Raw genomic sequence first — 20475 nt, forward strand, 5'->3', positions numbered from 1 at the left:
CTGGCCTCGAACTTGGGATCCCCCTACCTCAGCCTCCTGAGTCACTGAGATTATAGGCATGCCATCACACCCAGCAAGAAATGCCTTTTTTAAATTGGTAGATATATATTTATGTGGTACAATGTGATCTTTTTTTTTTTTTTTTTTTTTTAAAGTTGAGCATGCTTTACTTTTTTTTTTAGAGAGAGAGAGAGAGAGAGAGAGATACAGAGAGAGAGAGAGAGTTTTTTTTAATATTTATTTTTTAGTTTTCGGCGGACACAACATCTTTGTTTGTATGTGATGCTGAGGATCGAACCCGGGCCGCACGCATGCCAGGCGAGCGCGCTACCGCTTGAGCCACATCCCCAGCCCCTACAATGTGATCTTATACAAACACACATTATGGGATTATTTAGTCAAATTAATTGACTTTTTTTTTTTTTATTATATTCACATTACATTGCAGTAGATCTCAAAAACTTATTTTTCCTGTACACCTGAAACTTTGTACCCCTTAACCAACATGACCAATTCAACTTCCTCTGCTCCCAGCCTCTGGTAACCACTATTCTCTACTTCTATGAGTTTGGCTTTTTTAGATTCCACACTTAAGTGAGATCATGTGTGTTTTGGCTTTCTGCCTCTGGCTTATTTCAGTTAGCACAGCACCTTCCAGTTTTATCCATGCCGTTATTGCAGATGACTGAATCTGCTTCTTTTTAAGGCTGAACAGCATTTGGTTATGAACACCACATTTTCTTACCCACTCATCTGTTGGTGGACATTTAGATCTACTCCATAACTTGACTATTGTGAATAAGGCTGCAGTGAACATGGGAGAGCAAAGTTCTCTTCGGCATATTGTTTCTGTTCCTTTGGTTACATACCCAGAAGTGAGATTGCCAGCCAGGTGGTAGTTCTAGTTTAAGTTTTTCAGGGGAAACCTCTATACCATTTTCCTGTGTGTGTGTGTGTGTGTTGTGTGTGTGTGAAGCCATTCTAATAGGTATGAGGTGATACCTTATTGTGATTTTGATTTGTATCTCCCTGATGATTGGTGATGCGGAAGCTTGTCTTTTCTAATTAGACCCTGTGTTTCATATCATTTTCTAACTTGTAACCTTTCTTCTGTTCAATTTTCCCAGCTAATCCAAAAGAAAGAGGAAGTAGAACAGAAGAAGAATGAATATAACTTCAAAATGAGGCAACTAGAACACGTAATGGATTTTGCTGCCGAGCATCCCCAGGTACTTCCCAAGAAAAGCATGCATTGCAGGAGGACTGAATAGTTTGTTTTGTGAATGATAAAAATGTAGAAATTACCAGAACCATAGCTTTGTCTTTTTTTTTTTTAATCTTAGGTATATATAACAGTAGAGTGTATTTTGACATATTATACATACATGGTATATAACTTATTCTAATTAGGATCTCATTCTTTTGGTTGAACGTGATGTGAAGTTTCACTGGTCGTATAGTCATATATGAACATAGGAAAGTTATTTCTAATTCATTCTACTCTCTTTCCTTTTCCCACCACCTTCCTTTTCTTCATTCCCATTGTTTAATCCAATGAACTTCTATTCTTCCTGCCTCCGCTTGTTGTATGTTAGCATCCACATATCAGGGAGAACATTCAGCCTTTGGTTTTGGGGATTGGCTTATTTCATTTAGAATTATAGTCTCCAGTTCCATCTGTTTACTGGCAAATGCCATAATTTCATTCTTCTTTATGGCTGAGTAATATTCCATTGTTTATAATAGACCACATTTTCTTTATTCATTCATCTGTTGAAGGACACCTAGGTTGGTTCCATAGCTTAGCTATTGTAAAATGAGCTTGCTATAAACATTGATGTGGCTAATTCACAGGAGTATGCTGACTTTAAGTCCTTTGGGTTTGTGCCAAGGAATGAGATAGCTTTGTCTTTTCACTAATGCCCTCTGTCTGCTTTCTCCTTGATAAAAGTACCAGTCTTTGGTGTGTTTTACTTGGACATGAATTTGAATAATAAGTTAAACCAACTTATGTCTCAGCATGCACTGTGTGCTAGCTTCTTGGCATATACATTTAAATGCATATTCTGTGTGTTACCTATATAGATTTATGAAATCTGTATAGCATCACTTAATCGGGTATTTGGATGAGATGTGATTTTATTTTAGAGTCCTAAAACACCACCACCTCATTTTCAAACACACTTGGCAAAACTCCTGGAAACACAAGAACAAGAGATAGAAGATGGAAGAGCCTCTAAGACATCTTTGCAACATCTTGTAACAAAGCTGAATGAAGACAGAGAAGTCAAAAATGCTGAAATCCTCAGAATGAAGGTACCTGGGTCCTTTTCCCCCTCTAGTAAATTTAATTTTTAAAAATAAGCAGGATTCTCAAGGCTGCTAAGGATAGATATTCAAAGGGCACAGAACTGAAGGTGAACCGAGAAAAGTCTTTCTCCTACCTCTGGTTCCTAGCTACCTAGTTTGCTGTCCCGGGGTAGCCGGTTTCTTATTTTTTCTTATTTGTTAGAGCTTTTCAGTGTGTACACTTGATTTAAGTCCGTAAGCATCCTTTTCCTGCCCTATGTGGCCTTCACACAGTTGTATCATATCATACAATTTGTACCAACTACACTGTCATTAGGAGACAGCCTGTATCCTTAAACTTCACCTCATAGTACTATGCAACTTTGAGGTCTTTGCCATCTTATAAGCATGTTATCTCAGTGTCGTTTTAATTTTTCTTATTTAAAGTAGCATCAACATCTTTTGTTTTTCTTTCATGGTGAACTATATCCTTCACCATTTTTATGTTATTGGACTTTTTCTTATTGATTAGTGGGCATTCCTTATATATGAAGGAGATTTATTTCCGTCTGTGATAAATTTAAACTAATTTCTTCTGTGTGTTGTGGCAGGGCATTTCTATGATTTGGGGTGGAGGCATGTGAAGAGTATATAGATAGATGTGAGGAGGGATGTGGATACCCACAGAAATTAGCATTTAGCCTGTTCATTGCTCTGCAGTGAGAGTTTGTTTAGGAACTCAATTAGGTGTTGTTAACCAAGTGACATAATGTAAGTAAAGACAGTATCACTCTTGGATTTTGTTTGTCAAGGAGAGAGGATCATTCCTTCCCTTTGAATTCAGGGCACTTCATGCTATCTCAGGAATGGGGCTGTCACCCAGGGTTGGCATGATCTTGAAACGTAGAAGAAACTGGGTCAGGTTAAAAGAGATCAGAGTAGAATTAAATTTAAAAGAATATTCCTTGCAGACAAGTGTTTATTTCTTCTGGATGGTTAAATTCGTGATTTTTAAATTAGGATCTGATTAAGTATTTTGAGGGATCGACTATGGCATCAAAGTAGAGACTTTTGTCATTTTTTTCCTCCTAAAGGAATTATGAAAATTCCACCCACATAAACAAATGACTTATGTGATATTGATAAGAAACTGTTCAAAGCACTATGGATATGGTCGTGAATCATAGTTCTAGGCCTCCAAGAACTTGTCACAATCTCTGTTTTATTCAGCAAAACCCCTTGCCCTATTCTGTACATAGGAGGAGCTTAAAAGAGGAATGCCCGCCGCAGTCATGGACTTGGGGTGCAAAATAATATTGTCATGTGTTTTCTGAAGAGCATGATTTTGGTATGTTCTTAGGAGCAGTTGTCTGCAATGGAAAACCTGCGCCTGGAATCCCAGCAGTTAAGAGAGAAAAACTGGCTCCTACAAAGTCAGCTGGATGATATTAAAAGGCAGAAGGACAACAGGTGAGAAGAAGCCACCAGAATTCTGTGGGCCAGACCTTGGCCTGCCTGGGTGTGGTTGGGTGAGTGAGATTGGGTTGGTTTCATGGTGTATATGATGTTCCACTAGCCCAGGAGGTGCTCCCTTAGCTGATCTGAAGCAGGTCTGGAGAGGGTGTTGGTCTTTTTCCAGAGTGGGAAGATAAGGCATTTGTGGTCTCAGCTACTCTGTTACCCTTTGCACTGTAAAGCTACTGGAATGAATTTATAATGTGTGAAATATTTTAATCAAATTACTTTTACTTAAAAAAGATTTTTTTTTAAATAGTAAATTCAACAAGACAAAGTTCAAGAAGGCTGCTGAAAAAGGGGAGGATTCCTGCCATCATAATTCACGGTCCAGGAACACTCCTGGGCTGAGCCAGAACATCCTCAGCCTTATACACAGAGAGTTCCCTGCCATGACCATCTCTGTGTGTGTGATTTGGCCTCAGCTTAGAGCAGTTGTTTAGTTGCATCTGTGCATTTATACATAACATAGTGCCACCAGCCAGCCACATCCAGACCTAGGTCCTATCTCTGACATTTAAAAGCCTTGTGATTTTGAACACATTTTTTAACCTCTTAGTGCCTTGGTCTCCTTAACATTAAAGTGAGGAAAGTTCTATCTTCTTCCCAAGATGTTTTGAAGATTAAAAAGAACATGTATACACACGATTGAGAATGTGGTTGAGTGTCAGAGCACTTGCCAACATGCCTGAGCTCTGGATTCCATGTCCAGCCCCAGAACAACATAAACTTATGTAAAGTACCAGTTACATGCTTGACTAACAGTGTCACTCAATAAAAGGTACTTAATAAGTACCCAAGGTAGGATTATGATCCAACCTATTGTTAATTTTCTTCATGAAGGACTAAAGACGAGAGGGGCTATAAAATTATGTGGGATGTTGAAAGGAACCAGGGTTGGGGGGGCGGTCTCTGGGATAGAGGACCTTACTGAATTCAGCTTCCCAGAAATATCTATCTGATAGGTGCTGTTGCCAGAAAGTCTTTAACAGCTCCCCAGCAACCCATCTGAGACAAGAGATTTGAGGGTGGTGATGGAACTGTACTAACAATCTTTTTTTAAATAGTTATTTCCCAGTTTTAATAAGCATCAGAGTCAGATTTTGTAGGGCAGGATTTAAGGCAGAAGTCTACATTTTTGATAAGCAACTTTTTTCTCCTTCTAGGTAATTGATGAACACAGTCCACAGTCTGCTCACCTAAGTTCCCAAAGGCTCCACCCCCACATCCATTCCTTTTTCAAGAGTAGGTAGAAACATGGAACATAGAACATGCCCAGATTCATTTGTGGTTAAATAAATGATTTAAATACTTTATTTCATAGTCTCATGTCCTTTGTAGAAGGAGCCACACCAAACCTTCTTTGAAAACTCAGGAAAAGGGGTGATCTACAGTCCAGGGGTCAAGTCCAGCCCACAGCCTGTTTCGCAAATAGTTTTATTGGGACATAGTCACTTTTCACTTAAATATTGTTATGGCTGCTTTAGTGCTGCGGTAGACAGATGCGTAGCTGTGACAGAGATGATAACGGCCACCAAAGCCTAAAATACTTACTATAGTTCCTGACAGGAAAAATTTACCTTTGCCAGGCACAGTGATATACACCTACAATCCTGGCAACTCAAAGGCCGAGGCAGGAGGATTGCAAGTTCACAGCAGCCTAGGCAACTTAGTGAGACTCTGTCTCAAAATAAAAAATAAAAAGGGCTGAGGATGTAGCTCAGTGGTAGTGCACCCCTGGGTTCACTCCCCAGTACTGCCAAAAAAGAAAAAGAAAAGGAAAAGTTTGCCTATCCCTGGATTAGCACCCAGGAAGCATCTGCGCCCCCCGCCCCCACCCATAATGTCGAGTTCTTCCTCACTGGAGTCTCATTGCCATTTTTGTCTAGGCTGCCAGATTCGTTAAGGGAAAGAGACCTTACTGTAGCTTCTGTTTTCCTTCAAGAAATGGTCTTGTACTCACCCGACAGAGAGAGATTCCTAGAGAAGCTCACGGCATTCAGGCAGGTTTTCTAAGGGGGAGGTCTTGCTGTCCGTGGGACTGTCCTCGGAACTCACCTCACAGAGGGGGCTGTGCCATCCAGAGTGTCGTCGTCTGTCTGTATTTAGGGAGCATTCCTTTCTCAGGAAGAGATTTCTGTGTGGTTCCTAGGGAACCCCCTTCCCTAGTATCTGCAATACATGGGAAGCCAGAATGGTCAGAAAGTGCCAGCTGAGTAGAGAATCCAAAGGGGAAGTCGGGCTCCAAGGGGCCAAGCCACCCAGAGGCCCCCTGAGAAACACTCCCCACTCAAAAAGGCCCCTCCCACCTGATCATGCTCATCCAAGGCCATGCCCCCATTTGATCTTCAGGTATTACCACTCTGCATTAGTTTCTACTTTCACTTTCAACCAGGTCTTGATTAGATTTCCCAGCTCTGCTTGTCATGTTTTTGTACTGGGAGGAATGAGTCCTGAGTTCTGGGGAGCAACCTTACTCATCCCATGTGTTGGTCACATATATCAACTGTACTAACTTGACCCAGTCACCAAAGAGTTAGCTTTTCTTGACATAACTTTCGTTGCTACATATAATGAATTTGAAACTGATACTTGGATCTACTTGACAATGTTTCTCTGTTCACTCTTCTAACCTATGCAGTGACCAGAATCATCCCAACAATCAACAGCTGAAGGGTGAAGAAGAAGAAGAAATTATCAAAGAAAGACTTGCTAAAGTATGATTTACGTGACACAATAGTGTCTTTTTCTATGAGAAAGTTTTCATAACTACATGTTTTTGAAACTATTTTGCTACTGAGATTCCTGTCTTTCCTGCATATCCTTTGTTGAGCATAATATTTGCCGTCAGCATTTAGACATTGCTGAGAAGTACAGGGGGTTTGTCTTGGTGCCTGGTGGGAAGTCGCCTGGTCGGCGTGCCCAGTACAGTTCTTCACTTAGCAGCCTTAGAAGGCACAGCGCATGAAGCCTTGTGAATATGTACCCCGTGATGTATGTGTGACTGGGATTGTGGGAGAGGACATTGGTTTGATTTTATTAGCATGAGGGATGGATTGCTTTCTTTTTCAGTCTTTTTAATGTTTTAACATCTTGAAATTTGATGTTATAAAGGACCTTAAGCCATCTTTTTTTTTTCCTTTTTTTTTTTTTAATCTTATTATAGAGTAAAATAGTCGAAGAAATGATGAAAATGAAGGCAGAGTAAGTAAACTATTTTGTAGTTCAAATGCTTGATTGTCTTTTCTTTATTCTCCTCTAAGGGAATTTTAGAAAATAAGCACATGGAAAAACCTAACTTCCCTTGAGGAATGCAGTTTTCTCCTCATGGGCATAAGAACAGTATAACTGGCCAGGATTCCCTTTTTACATCTATTCTGGTTCCCTCTGATTTAAAACCTTGAGGAGGGCCCCTGGTACCCACAGGTCATATTTTTTTTTTTGAAGCCATGATTTTAATTTATTCATATAGTTTTCACATTAATTTATATATCCTTATAAATTGCCTCATTCTTTGATGAACAAGGTACAGTGTATTTTCTGTCAAGTTCAAACTAAGTAACCAATAAAATGATAAAATAACATTCAAAAGATGGAGTAATTACCAATCCAGAGACCTCAAACATTTCTACTTGTTATACATCTTAAGAGAATTTTGAGCTACCATATACCCTCTTACATATTTTCAATTTGGCCTTTTATCTAAAACTTTTCATTATAAATTTAAATTATTTGCAAAGGATGAATAGTCTGGCTTGTTGAACATGATAACATTTGCAATTAAAACTCTTGTCATTCTTTTAAAGGTTTCCAACCAATTTGCTACTTTCTATCCATTTAAAAATACAAGAAGGACTGGGCATGGTGGCACACACATATAGTCCTAGCAACTTGGGAGGCCCAAGACAGGAAGATCTGAAGTTTGAGGCCAGCTTGGGCATTTTAGCAAGATTCTCTCTCAAAATAAAATGAAAAAGGGCTGGGGATGTAACTCAGTGGTAGAGGACCATTGAGTCCAATCCCTAGTACCACAAAAAGGGAAAGGGGGGAAAAAAGAAAAAAGCAAGATAATGAGGGCTGCAGTAGAGTGCTTGTCTAGCATGAATGAGGCCCTAGGTTTGATTCCTCAGCACTGAAAAAAAATGCATGAGCAAGCCAAGCATGATGGTGCATGCCTATAATCCCAGGAACTTGGGAGGCTGAGGGGTGAGGATCCCAAGTTCGAGGCCAACCTCATCAATTTAGTGAGGCTCTAATCAACTTAGCAAGACCCTGTCTCAAAATGTGAGGGATGTGGCTGGGGATGTGGCTCAAGCTGTAGCGCGCTTGCCTGGCATGCGTGCGGCCCGGGTTCGATCCTCAGCACCACATACAAACAAAGATGTTGTGTCCGCCGAAAACTAAAAAATAAATATTAAAAAAAAAAATTCTCTCTCTCTCTCTCTCTTTCTCTCTCTCTCAAAAAAAAAAAAAAATGTGAGGGATGTGGCTCAGTGATTAAGCACAACCCTAGGTTTAAAAAAAAAAAAAAAAAACAGCAAATTTCTGAGTCTAAAATTATACATTGTTCCCTTTTCCTTTGAAATTGAGTTTCCATTCTGTACTCTGCAGAATTTTATCCCAATAAATTATATTTGGGGGGGGAATATTTTATTGATTAACCCATCATTCTACTTAGCAATGAAAATATGTACACAAGCTAAGGGTAACCCTTTTGAGGGTTTTTGTTGTGCTAGGAGTCAAACCCCACAGCCTTGTGCAAGCTGGAGGCATTGTTTGTGCTGGGCTGCTAGCATGCACTGAGCCATGTTCCCAGCCTCCAAAATGTATGTTAAATCATATGGTTATAAGTGTACAAGTGTTGTATTTCTTCCTAGGTTTTTTTTGTTTGTTTGTTTTGTTTTTTTGTTTTGTAGGTGGACAGCATACCTTTATTTATTTGTTTGTTTTTATGTGGTACTGATGAAACCCAGTGCCTCACACAGGCTAGGCAAGTACTCTGCCATTAAATTCCTAAATTTAAATTTTTTTTTTTTTTTTTAAGTACTGGGTATTGAACAAACTCAGGGACTTGCACATGCTAAATAAGTGCTCTATCAATATCTCTAGAGCCCACCCCCAACCCCACCACCACCACCTTTTTTTTTTTTTTTTTTCCCAGACAGAGTCTAATTTGCCCAGGCTGGCCTCAAAGTTGTGATCCTTTTGCCTCTCAGCCTCTTGAGTAGCTGGAATTCCAGGCATGCACCACCATATCCTGGCTATACTTAATAAGATTTTAGTGGAAATGCATCTTTTAATGCATTTTATTCTAATGCTTTGTCTTCAAATGACTCGCTGTTCTGTTACACTTGATTCTAAAATGAGACAGGTATTCATTATCATTTCTGTTCATGTTTTTATAGATATAAATGTTGAGAAATCTTTTTTCATACATTTACATACTAGCAAATAGCAGTGGAAGGAGTTAAGAGTACTGTCATCCAATTATTTGAACTCTTTCCAAGTTAATATGCCAAAACTTACATGGTGGGTTAGGAATCTAGCTAAGAGGCAGAGCACTTGCCTAGCATGTGTGCAGCCTTGGGTTCTATCCTCAGCACTGCCCCCCACCCCCACCCCAAATCATGGTGCTCTCTCATCAGAAATACTGTTTTAATGATCTTTGTTTGATCAGGTGGTCAAAGACCACCCAACCTGTGAAAGATTCATTACTTAATCATTGAGTCATTTGTTTCATAGGCTCAAAAGTGTATACATGTGCTACATGTGGAAACAACCTTTTCATTTGCATATGAGTAGTTCAGAGACTGTCTTCCAATCAGTTAGTGGTACAACTAAGCCAGGAACCCCAGATCTTTTACAGAAGCTTTTCTTTTTGCGGGGGTGGGGGAGCGGTAACAGGGATTGAACTCAGGGGCACTCAACCACTGAGCCACATCCCCAGCCCTATTTTGTATTTTATTTAGAGACAGGGTCTCACTGAGTTGCTTAGCACCTCACCGAGGCTGGCTTTGAACTCTCGGACTTCTTATCTCAGCTTCCCTAACCACTGGGATTATAAGTGTGTGCCACTGTGCCGGCTTATTACAGGATCTTTGAGAATCCAGACATATGGTTTGTAGAATCAGAGCCATTTTAGAAATAATATTCATTTGAGACCTTTTTAAAAAAGAATAAAAGCTATCTATCTTGGCATGTAACTTACAGTCTAGTAACCAGGAGTCCTTGAAACAGGTAGGAGCACACACATCACTGGGCATGGGAATTGGACCCAGCAAATGGTAGACATTGTCTTATCAGGTTAAACCCACAGAAAACTGGCCTGCAGTAGTATAGTAAGTTCTGCATACTGCATAATTTCAGTAATCAAGATTTCAAGATTACATCGCATGTGCATTGTATAATAAAAAGCGTTGGTTCCTCTTGGGAAACTATATTCAAACAATTTTATGAAGTCCCTTAAACTCTATTAAAAAATAATAACCTTATTTCTTATGTTTCTTTTCAGTTGATAGTTATATAAAATTCTAAATTCTAAATTGCATACCCTTGAAGAAATGACTGGTGTCCCACTGAGGACCAGTTTTCAAAATTGGAAATGATTACAGAGATATGGGACAATGAATAAACCATGCAGACTGTGGTGATACTTAGATTACTTCTGCTCTGAGTGGGCTGAAAAATTTCATTCTTGATCTTTTTTTTTTTTTTTTTTTAAGTGTTTTGAAGTTTTCCGAGATAAAAGAGAAGAGAAGGTCTTGGGTAACTAACTAAAAAAAGCTCCTCTGTTCTGCGGCACTGGCTTTCTGCTTGGTGCAGGCCAGGAAAGCACTCGCCCAGAGCCACACCCCCAGCCTGGCTTTCTTCTGTTGCTGACTGGAGGGATCTGAATATCAGTGATGCTTCCAAATTTTAATTTGGGGCTTAGAGGGGAAATATCTAATTCGAGTGCTGTTTTTCAGATACATTCTTTTGGCATACCATGAAATATTTATTCTTACACAGTCTAGAAGAAGTCCAGGGTGCTCTTCACATCAGGGAAATGGAGTGTCTCCGGATGATTGAGGAAATTGTTCGAACCAGAGCATTAGAGTCTAAAGCCTTCCAGGAAAAGGAACGTCTGAGATCAAAACTGGAAGAGATGTATGAAGAGAGTGAGAGAAGGTCCCAGGTGTGTTAGCGTGGGGACTTCTCACGGTTCTTAGGACACTTAAATAAATACAACTAATCCACACAAGCTCAGTTCTGTGATTGCATGTCCTTGCTTCCACGTTTCTCTCATGTACACAGAGGTGTGTGGCCACAGAAGCTGGGGATCTGGACTCTCACTTCCTGTGTTCTTGGAGGGCAAGAAGTAATGTAATTTTGAAAGTTCTGCTTCTCGTTTACCTCCTTGGGGTGATTTTCCTGCAGGAGATGACGATGCTAAGGAAGCAGGTGGAATTTCTCACTGAGGAGAATGGGAAGCTGGTGGGCCACCAAAACCTGCATCAGAAGATTCAATACGTAGTGCGACTGAAGAAGGAAAATGTCAGGCTTGTCGAGGTACACTGAAAAGCATTCTGAATAAATTCACTCTGAATTCAAAGTGATTCTCTTGGTAAAATTAATTAAAATTTAATGACTGCGTCAATTAACAGCTTCAGAGAACTTCCTAAATTCAAAATAATTCTGTTCATTACTAATCTGACATAATTGAATCAGTTAAAATTCTCATAAATGCCAGTTTTTGTTTGTTGAGTAGTTTAAAAATCAAACATTCTAATCTTAATTTGAAATATAAACGTAATAAATGGTAAGAATAACTCCTCCTGTACTCCTGAAAGAATTAGGGCTTTAATTTTTTTTCTTTTAATTCTTTTTTTTCTTTTTTTTAAATTACTTATAGGAGTCAGAAAAGTTGCGTGCTGAAAATATATTTTTAAAGGAAAAGAAAAAGAGTGAATCCTAAGGATCCTGGTCAACTACCAAGGCATCATCTTGTTTGGAGATTTTTATTTTTTATTTTTCTCAAAAGTAAGACATAGTCTTGTCTACTTAGCAGAGCTGAATTTGAGGATCTTAATTATGACATGTGTATAGGGGGGCAGAAAATGACCCTTGAGTTTTCTAATGAACATACTGTATACAGGTACACCTGTGACAGTATGCAGCATACTATTAAGGGTGCTACGTCTCCATTTTCAGACTTGAAATTGGTTGTAAATACTGAAAAAACCCTTTTGTCTTTAAAATAAGAACCTGTAGCTAAGGTTTGCAGTAGCTGTTAGATCATTTTCTTCTCAGGTAATCTCCTTTGATTCTTGTGGCAGCTCTAACAATATATGGTGGTTCAGTAACTTTCAGTGAAGCTAATGGTTGGTTTTGTAGTGAATTTGTTAATATAGTTGTGTGGTTTTTTTTTTTTTTTTTGTATTCTTTATTCTCATGAGCATTTTCTATGATTGTAAATATTGAACATTTTTCAAATAAAGTCTTTAAAAAACAATGAAGTGTCTTAGATTGTTTATTCCCTGGTTATTCAGCATATACTTAGTGGAGCTCCTACTGGATGCCAGGCTCTGCTCATCAGTGAACAAAGCAAATACAAACTCCTGCCCTCAAGGAGCTTCTGTGTATTGGAACTTAATTCTTTTTTTATTGAGAATAATACTCCATTATATGAATATGTCACATTTTATATATCTCTTCATCAGGTGATGGACATTTGAATTGTTTCCAACTTGGAAATAATGTCACTGTAAATATGTAAATCTTGGTGTGGACATAGGATTCATATCTAGGAATGGAATTGCTAGGTCATCTGTGAAGCAAGTGTCTAACTTTCTAGACATTGCTTACCTTTTCCAAATATACCATTTGGCTGTGCCATTTTACAGTCCCAGAGCCATCTTTCTACAGCTATCCTCGTAGGTCTGTACTGGTATATCACTTGTATTTCCCTGGTGACTAAGGCTTTTCAACATTTTTTCATATTGGGGAATACTACTACTGAGCAATACAAGGGACAAACTGATCCCTCACAACACATGCTAAATAAAAGATACCAGACCCAAAGGACTACATGTATATCACACGCTTTTGTTTATGTAAAATGTTCAGAAAATGCAAAACAATGGGAAGCAGATCATTGGTTGCTTGGCTTGGTGTATGAAAGACTGTATGGCATGAGGGAACTTTTTCAAGTGACAGAAATGTAGTTTGTGCACATGGCTACGCAACTCTAAATTACTAAAGATTGAATTGTATACTTGAGTGAATTTGGCCAAGCATGGTCATACACACCCAGACACTTGGGAGGCTGAGGTAGGAGGACTCCAAATCCATGACCATCCTAAGCCAACTTATCAAGACCCTATCTCAAAATAAAAATTGTGCTGGGGATGAAGCTCAATGTTAGAAAACCCCTAGGTTCATCCAAAGTACCAACAAACACATACATATATTGAAAAAAATTTTTTTTTAAGAATTGGGGATATAACTCAGTTGAAGAGCACTTGCCTAGACTGTAAGAAGCCCTGGATTCAATCACTAATACTGCCAAAAAGAAATCAGTGAATTTTACAGTTTTTGAGTTATACCTCTTAATAAAGCTGTAGAAAGAAGTTTAAATTTAATGTATGTTTGAAGTCTCAAGGAATAGTAGTAAATCCCTAAAAGCTGGGAATGTAAAAGGTAGCAACTGCCTTGGAGGGAGAAGGTAGAGTACTGACACTGGTAGTGAAGAGGCTTGGGTCCTTATCACCTGTGTTTAGCTAGGGCTGCCATAACCAATGACAGACTGGGTGACTTAAAGCAACAGTTTATTTTCTCACAGTTCTGGGGCCAGAAGTCCAAAATCAAGGTGTGTTGGCCCGGAAGAGCATATGTCCCATGCCATTCTCTCAGTTCCTGATGTTGCCAACAATCCTTTGTGTTCCTTTGCTTGTAGAAGTGTCACTCCATTCACAGTATCACATACATCATGGGGTTCTCCCTACTGCTCCCCGCCTTTTATCAAACCCAAGACCTTGTGCATGCTAGATAATCACCTTACCACCAAGCTGCACATGCCTCTGCACCGCTTTTCTTATGAGGACCCAGTCACACTGGATTAGATTATTGCGATTACATGTGCAATTACCCTATTTCCAAATAAAGTCACGCTTACAGCTTCCAGCAGTTAAGACCTTAACCTATCTTTTTAGGGGACACAATTTAACCCGTAACATCACTCATAGCAAGGAAAGAAGACAAGGTTGTCCTCAGGACATGGAGTTAGGATTGAGAACCCAAGGAGTACAGGGATCTGGTTTTAAGCATCCAGGTTACTATGATGCTTGGAACAGGAAGGGCCTGGCCCAGATTATGTGCTCATTTGTTTGACCGAACAGAAGAAAAGACAGGGACAGAGGAATGGACACCATGAAAAGAAACGACACTGAGGCAAGGCTGGAGAAAAAAGGGGGGCAGAAGGCACTCATTGCCCAGATCACCACAGCCCCCCACCATCACCCCAGGGGCTTCACGCTTTAAAATTCCCTCTTTGCCCCCTTTTAGATTATGACATCTGGCTCTTCTAGGTGAGGAGGAGTTTAGGGTTTCCCAGAACTCAATGGGTCATTTTTTTGCTTATAAGCCATCTTTAAGTTTTGTTTTAATTTTTTTTTTTAAATGGGAGATTCCCCTCGTTTTCCCAGTTGAGGCAATTCTGGCTTGCATCGTTTTTTAGTAAGTTTGTCCACAGTGTATTCAAACATCTGTAGAAAGGTCACAGATGAGTTGGCCGCACTATCCAGTGCTGCAGCAGGAACAGAAAAAGGCATGTATTTTTCTGCCCTGACAAAGTCCTGTGAGGGGACATGTATGCTGCAGGATGCCCACGTGCACTTAGAACAACAGTCACTTAAAGCTTTGCTCCTCAGTGTGGTCCTTTAACCAGTAGCACTGCCACTGTCTTGGGGGAGCTCGGTAGAGCCTCAGTCCAGCTCCAGACCTCATCTGAACCTTCATTTTTAAGATTCCCAGGTAATTTGTGTGTCCAGGGGAGCTCCTAAGAGCAGAAACTACTTCCCAGGAGGTTGGCTGAGGATAGCTTCAATGCAATGCCCTGCATTAGGCCTTAGACACCTGAAAACAACTGAATATGTAATTAACTATCCTCAAGGAGCTGGCAGGCTAGTACAGACAGACAACCAGAGGAACCACCACAGGACTGGTGAAAATTTCAGAGCAGGTGGCTTGAAGATGCTCAACTGCTAGTCCTAGAAAAGACATTGTTTGTTCCAAGAGAACCCCTTGTACATTATGCAGTCTTGATCAGGCAGACACCACTTGATTTCCTGAAGATTCAAAGTAAGGTAGGAGTTTTGAGGGGAACATTTTTGAGCCGGGGTTTACTTTATGTATTTTTTCTGAGCTTCAATTTTCTCATCTGCAAAATGGGACAGTCTATACCTCATAGGAGTTATAGGGATCATCCATGATTTTATTTGAGCCACAAACCACCCTATGGGCGAAGCAAGGTGGCACACAAAGACTTCCATGAAAACTCCCAAACAGGGAACAGAGTGCTGTTGAACATTATGTGTGCTGTGAAATCATTTGTGTTTTAGAAAAGTCCCAGGCTGGCGAGGTAGTTAGCATTAGAGTGATTGAGCATGCGAGGAGGCGAGGGATTCAATTCTCAGCACGGAAGCTGGGGGATGGGGTGGGCTGGGGATCCCATATATAAAATACTTTTAACATTTGTACTCTATATAACTAAATATGCATAGAGAAAAAGTACTAATTTTCCTGGAGAGTGGAAATAGCATACATTCCAACAGCTCTATGATTTCAAGAAAATGCAATTTTTAAATGACATTATAAAGACACATAATTGCATAGAAGATCAGAGGTGACGTTGATCTGAGCAGAGTGACTACGGACGACTTCTCACTGCCTACCCTCATGTTAACTTCCCACGTAGGGCGCACCACCCTCTCCCCACCCCAGCCTCCTTTCTCAGTCCGGAGGTGTCCAGCGCCCTCTGTCGAAGCAACTCTTCATTGTACGTGTCTGGACCTAGAAAGAACAGGTGAGCGGGCAGGAAGCATGGGAGCAGGTGACTCGCGGCTCCGACGAGTCAGGACTGGGCATTAATACGCTGCGGGGGTCGGTGCAGGGCAGCGTTGTGTGGCCCGGGTTGAGGCCGCAGGTTGCAAGCGGCTGTCGTTCCGCACCCACAGCCGCCACGCGGGCCCCGGACCTGGCATCTACACTGCGGGCCTTGCACCACCCTGCGTAAGACGGGAGCTGCGGACGACGGGCTCACGTAAGCACGTCACGTGGCCGCCTCCGGAGCGTGGACCGTCACGTGGGCACGTCCTCAGCGCTCGGGCTCCGGCGGGCGGGCGCGCGGCTGACAGCCGGCGGCGGGCAGCGGGTGGCAGGCACCATGGCGGCGCGGTCGCTGCCGCAGCCACATACGCAGCCCCCTAGGGGCGCCGTGTCGGCCACCGCCTACCCCGACACGCCCGCCGAGGTGCCCCCGCACCTGCAGGCCGGCGCGATGCGGCGCCGCTTCTGGGGCGCGTTCAACTGCCTGTGCGCCGGCGCGTTCGGGGCCCTGGCCGCCGCCGCCGCTAAGCTGGCCTTCGGCAGCGAGGTGCAGCCCGGGGCGGGCGGCGGGGGGCGGCGGGCGGGCGCCGCGGGCTCCGGGGCGGGCGGGGGGCCTGCAGCCGGCGCCGCAGTGAGCCGGGCAGGCGGGAGCGGCCTCCTCCCGAGTCGCGCCGACCCGGGTCCCGCGCGGGCGGTAAGAGACGGCGGACGAGGCCTCCTCCTGACAGGTCTAAAACCTTCCCTGCGGTTGGGCTAGTTCGCTCTGGGGGAGACCGCCACCTCCCACCTCTCATTTTAAGTCCCCTGTGCCTCAGACTTTCTCTGCACGCGATTCCAAGGTGAGAAACCCGCTGCCCATCGCTCTTCTGTCATTATCGGGTGTTCTGGCCGGTCTACCCTATTGCCAGGAAAATTGGGCGTGTAGGGTACCCTAGGCATACGGGGATACTGGAAAGAACCGTCTGAAAATTCCCCTGAACTGAGAACGCCCCCCCCCCCCCAGGGCTCAGGTGTATCCCCTTCGCCTCCCATCCCTAGTCTCTGCTTGATAGAGGAGTCTCATTGCATCCCCAACCCAGAGTTGGGCTCAGACCCGACAGTCTATTTAGGGCTGTCAGCGGGAGCTGCCACGCTTACAACTGGTAGTACTGTTGGGTGTGATTCTTGTAAGTGGTCCAAAGTAAAACAAGTGACTCTGGGGACTGGGAAGTTTTTTAGTCTTTATCAGTTGCCACCCAGCCTTCATAACCCTTTATGTCAGCAGGCTGCCACTGGACCATAAGATGCGTTGTGTAAATTATAAAGAAGCACTCTTTTGGGCTGGGGATAATAGCTCAGTTAGTATGCACAAAGCCCTGAGTTCAATCCCCAACACCACCACCACCAAAAAAAAAAAAAAAAAAAAGGCACTCTTTTCTCAAATATTTAGCTTCTGGTAAACCTAAGAGAAATAAGTAGGAGGTCTAGATCTAGATAGGCCCAATCCATGGAAGAAGCATGCATGTCTGCAGGCAGTTTCCTTATTCTCAGCCAAGCAAGAAGGTCTATATAGGTTTTGTATAGGAGGCTTCTAAAGATCCCCTTTTCTCTCAAGGTTTTCTTTTTTCTTTTTTTTTAAAAAAAAAAAAAAAGGAAAGAAGAAAGAAAAAAATCTTTAGGTCCTTGAAGTGATGCCTGGAATGACTCACATCACTTCAGATGGTGTATCCCCAGTCAGGGCTATGTCCTGGTTAAGAGCATGAAACTACAGTGTCTAGGGTTGAATCCTATGGGCTCTCATACTGTGGCACTTTAGGCAAGTTATGCAGTGCCCCTGGTTCTTTATCTCTAAAATGAAGTTAAGGAATAAGCAAGAATGCACCAAAAACACCTGCACAGGTAAAGTCTTAGCACAAAAGAGGCCCAGGAATGCCCTGAGGAGCTGGCCTGAATGAACTTGTAACTTGGGGATTGGGGTGCCTCGTGGAGGGAGGTATGGCCAATTTGTGCCTTACCTGATCCTGGGAAGTAAGGACTCCCCCCACCCTACTTATAGCACATACCAAGTAATAACTACCAGGCCCTGTGGTCTGCAAGCGTTGGTTCCTGTGGGACCAGTAAGAGGTCTGTGTTCACTGGAAAATACTAATTCTGGGTTAGTGTTTTACTTCTGCTCCAGGGTCACACAGCCAGCAAGAGTCTTCTCTGACTGTTCCATCTGGAAGATGGGTCTGCTGCCCACTGAGGGTTAAATGAAAACCTGCCCTAGAAAGTTTTGAGTCCCCATGGGCTATAGTGCCATCCCAGTAGGGATCTGGCTGCCACAGTTATGTCCCTGAGTGAGCTGTAAGGGGAGCTGCAGGTGGGTGGGCATGGCTGCAGCGACACTTTCTCCCACAGGTGAACATGAGCTTATGCATCTTAGGCATTATTGTGATGGCGAGCACCAATTCCCTGATGTGGACCTTCTTCAGTCGGGGCCTCAGTTTCTCCATGTCTTCAGCCATTGCATCTGTCACAGTGACTTTTTCGAACATCCTCAGCTCAGTGAGTAGCCTGAGGGTCTGGTGCCCTTGTACTAAACCTGGGTTCTGGGTGAGTTGTCCATGAGGGACCCCTGCTTTCCCAGGGGAAAGGACGGATGTGAAGCAGAGGTTGGGCTCTGGCTGACCCCCACTTTGCTATTCCTCTAATCATGGAGCCATTAAATATGAAGGGTTGGGGCTAGGGCTGTAACTCAATGGTAGAGTGCCTGCCTCGCAAGTGTGAAGCACTGGGTTTGATCCTCAGCACCACATAAAAATAAATAAATATTTTGTGTTCATCTGCAACTAAAAAAATATTTTTTAAAAATATGATGGACGGGTTGGGGTTGTAGCTCAGTGGCTGAGGGCTTGCCTCACATGCGTGAGGCTCTGGGTTCAATCCTCAACCCCACATACAAAAATAAGTAAAAAACAAAGATATTGTGTCCATCTACAACTTAAAAAAAAAATATGATGGACTTCTCAAGTTAGATAAGAATGCAGCCTGGCTTGGTGCTCCTTCCAGGCTGAGGACTTCTTTCTGAAGTCCCTCTGTAGCCTAGCTGTCACCTAGGCGTCTGTGAATTTGAGCATGAGCCCTGGAGGGTCCAGGTTCCTTCTGGTGGTCTGAAGTTAACAGGGCGTAGCTGAGCCCAGTCATTCCTAAAGTTCTGGGAGGAAGGCTGTGGTGGCTTAGCATGGGTCAGTGACTGCCAGGAACCATCTCTATGTTAGGTCCACCTGCCAGCCTGTGCCAGGTCTTTCTCACGTTCTCTGCTAGGGTCTAATGCTGTGAGTGAGGCGACACCCCACTTCTACTGGGGAGTCAGAGGTGAATGGAGTGAGCGGTGAAAGTGACGGCTGGGTGCGAAGCCCCAGGATGCTGGCTCTAGACCTTTGCTGCTGGCGCCTTCAGGGAGAATGTCAGCCAAAGGAGAGTGTGTTATGCCCACCCATGGAGGGCAGGTCCCTCACCGCTATCTCTTCTGCGCAGGCTTTCCTGGGCTACGTGCTGTATGGAGAGTGCCAGGAAGTCCTGTGGTGGGGAGGAGTGTTCCTCATCCTCTGTGGGCTCACCCTGATCCACAGGAAGCTCCCGCCCACTTGGAAGGCTCTACCACACAAGCAGCAGTGACACCAGCTGGCAGGACGAAGAGCTGATAAGGCCACCATGGTGCCCAGCCTTGGGTTGGTGTGCAGGATTGCTTCCAGGGGGACCTGGGTATGCAGCCTTCCTACCATTGGCCATGGGGTGATGCCAGACCAGGCAGGTCTTCGGGCCAGCCCTGCTCCCAAGGGAACAAGCCTCCGATCTCCAAGCCCTGAGTGCAGAAGCTGTTGCTTCTGTGAGGAGGAGAGGCAGTGCGGCAGTGCTCTTTCGGAGGTGTCCTCAGTCATCTGCGTAAAGTTTTGATTCTCATGTTCCTGAGCCCGGGCGGATGCTGAGCTCCTGGGTTGCTCAGCTTCATGTATGGTGCCTGAAATCACACTGTAACTATAGTTCTGTTGTCCAAGGCCGTCACAAACCTCTAGTGTCAGTGACTGGTGGGGCTTTCTGACAACTCCGTGCCGACTTATAGGCCATCTATGTCATGCTTATGTATTATGGCAAGCAAAAGGAAACCTGAGTTAATAAATAACTTTTTTTTGTAAGTTAAAACTATCAGAATGGAATCTTAATTCTTTCCTTCCTTCTGGAGTTAGAGAGAGCAGCCAGGGTGAGCTGAACTTCCAGAGTGGGGCAGGTGGAGAGGGACAAGCATGGAGGTTCTGCCTGGTAGTGCCTGGCTGCTCTGTTGCCTGTGTTCCTTCTGGAGTCTGCCAGGCCAGCGCTTGACATTCGGCCATTCTCTCAAGGAGGAAAGTTGGATCTCATTTCGGAGCCCTCGTTCATTTTCCATATCAGGAAAGAAACCTGGGCTAAAGGTTGGCCCCACCCTTTGGTCTCCTCTGTCCATTGTTTCCCTTCAGTTTTTTTGCTAACTTATATCTTGTGAATGTAATTCCTAGCTCAGAATAGTCTGGCACTGCCATTTTTCTCTCCGTGCACAGCATTAACCTGCACTCACCTGCTCCAGCTCTT

General features: G+C 43.1%; 2 protein-coding genes across 2 annotated transcripts in view; both read left to right on the plus strand.

Moving 5' to 3' along the window:
- Positions 1-12234, plus strand: part of Kif15 (kinesin family member 15) — a 55548-nt gene extending 43314 nt beyond the window's left edge. The window contains exons 28-35 of the mRNA XM_027932345.2: positions 1128-1229; positions 2149-2316; positions 3650-3759; positions 6446-6521; positions 6971-7008; positions 10813-10978; positions 11221-11352; positions 11696-12234. Of these exons, the coding sequence (XP_027788146.2) occupies positions 1128-1229; positions 2149-2316; positions 3650-3759; positions 6446-6521; positions 6971-7008; positions 10813-10978; positions 11221-11352; positions 11696-11758 (855 nt within the window). The 3' untranslated portion in view covers positions 11759-12234. The remainder of the gene's footprint in view (positions 1-1127; positions 1230-2148; positions 2317-3649; positions 3760-6445; positions 6522-6970; positions 7009-10812; positions 10979-11220; positions 11353-11695) is intronic.
- A 3932-nt stretch (positions 12235-16166) lies between these two features.
- Positions 16167-20052, plus strand: Tmem42 (transmembrane protein 42). The gene is made up of 3 exons (XM_027932456.2): positions 16167-16435; positions 18268-18414; positions 19387-20052. The coding sequence occupies exons 1-3, from the start codon at positions 16226-16228 to the stop codon at positions 19525-19527; spliced, it is 498 nt and encodes a 165-aa protein (XP_027788257.1). The 5' UTR covers positions 16167-16225; the 3' UTR covers positions 19528-20052.
- Positions 20053-20475: the final 423 nt, after the last annotated feature.

The sequence above is a fragment of the Marmota flaviventris genome, chromosome 1 (assembly GCF_047511675.1).
Source record: "Marmota flaviventris isolate mMarFla1 chromosome 1, mMarFla1.hap1, whole genome shotgun sequence".
Classification (NCBI taxonomy): domain Eukaryota; kingdom Metazoa; phylum Chordata; class Mammalia; order Rodentia; family Sciuridae; genus Marmota; species Marmota flaviventris.

Coding starts and splice junctions, on each gene's coding strand:
- Tmem42 (XM_027932456.2), top strand. CDS start 16,226: ATGGCGGCGCGGTCGCTGCCGCAGCCACATACGCAGCCCCCTAGGGGC. Junction 16,436..18,267: donor AGCTGGCCTTCGGCAGCGAG/GTGCAGCCCGGG, acceptor TTTCTCCCACAG/GTGAACATGAGCTTATGCAT. Junction 18,415..19,386: donor TTTCGAACATCCTCAGCTCA/GTGAGTAGCCTG, acceptor TCTTCTGCGCAG/GCTTTCCTGGGCTACGTGCT.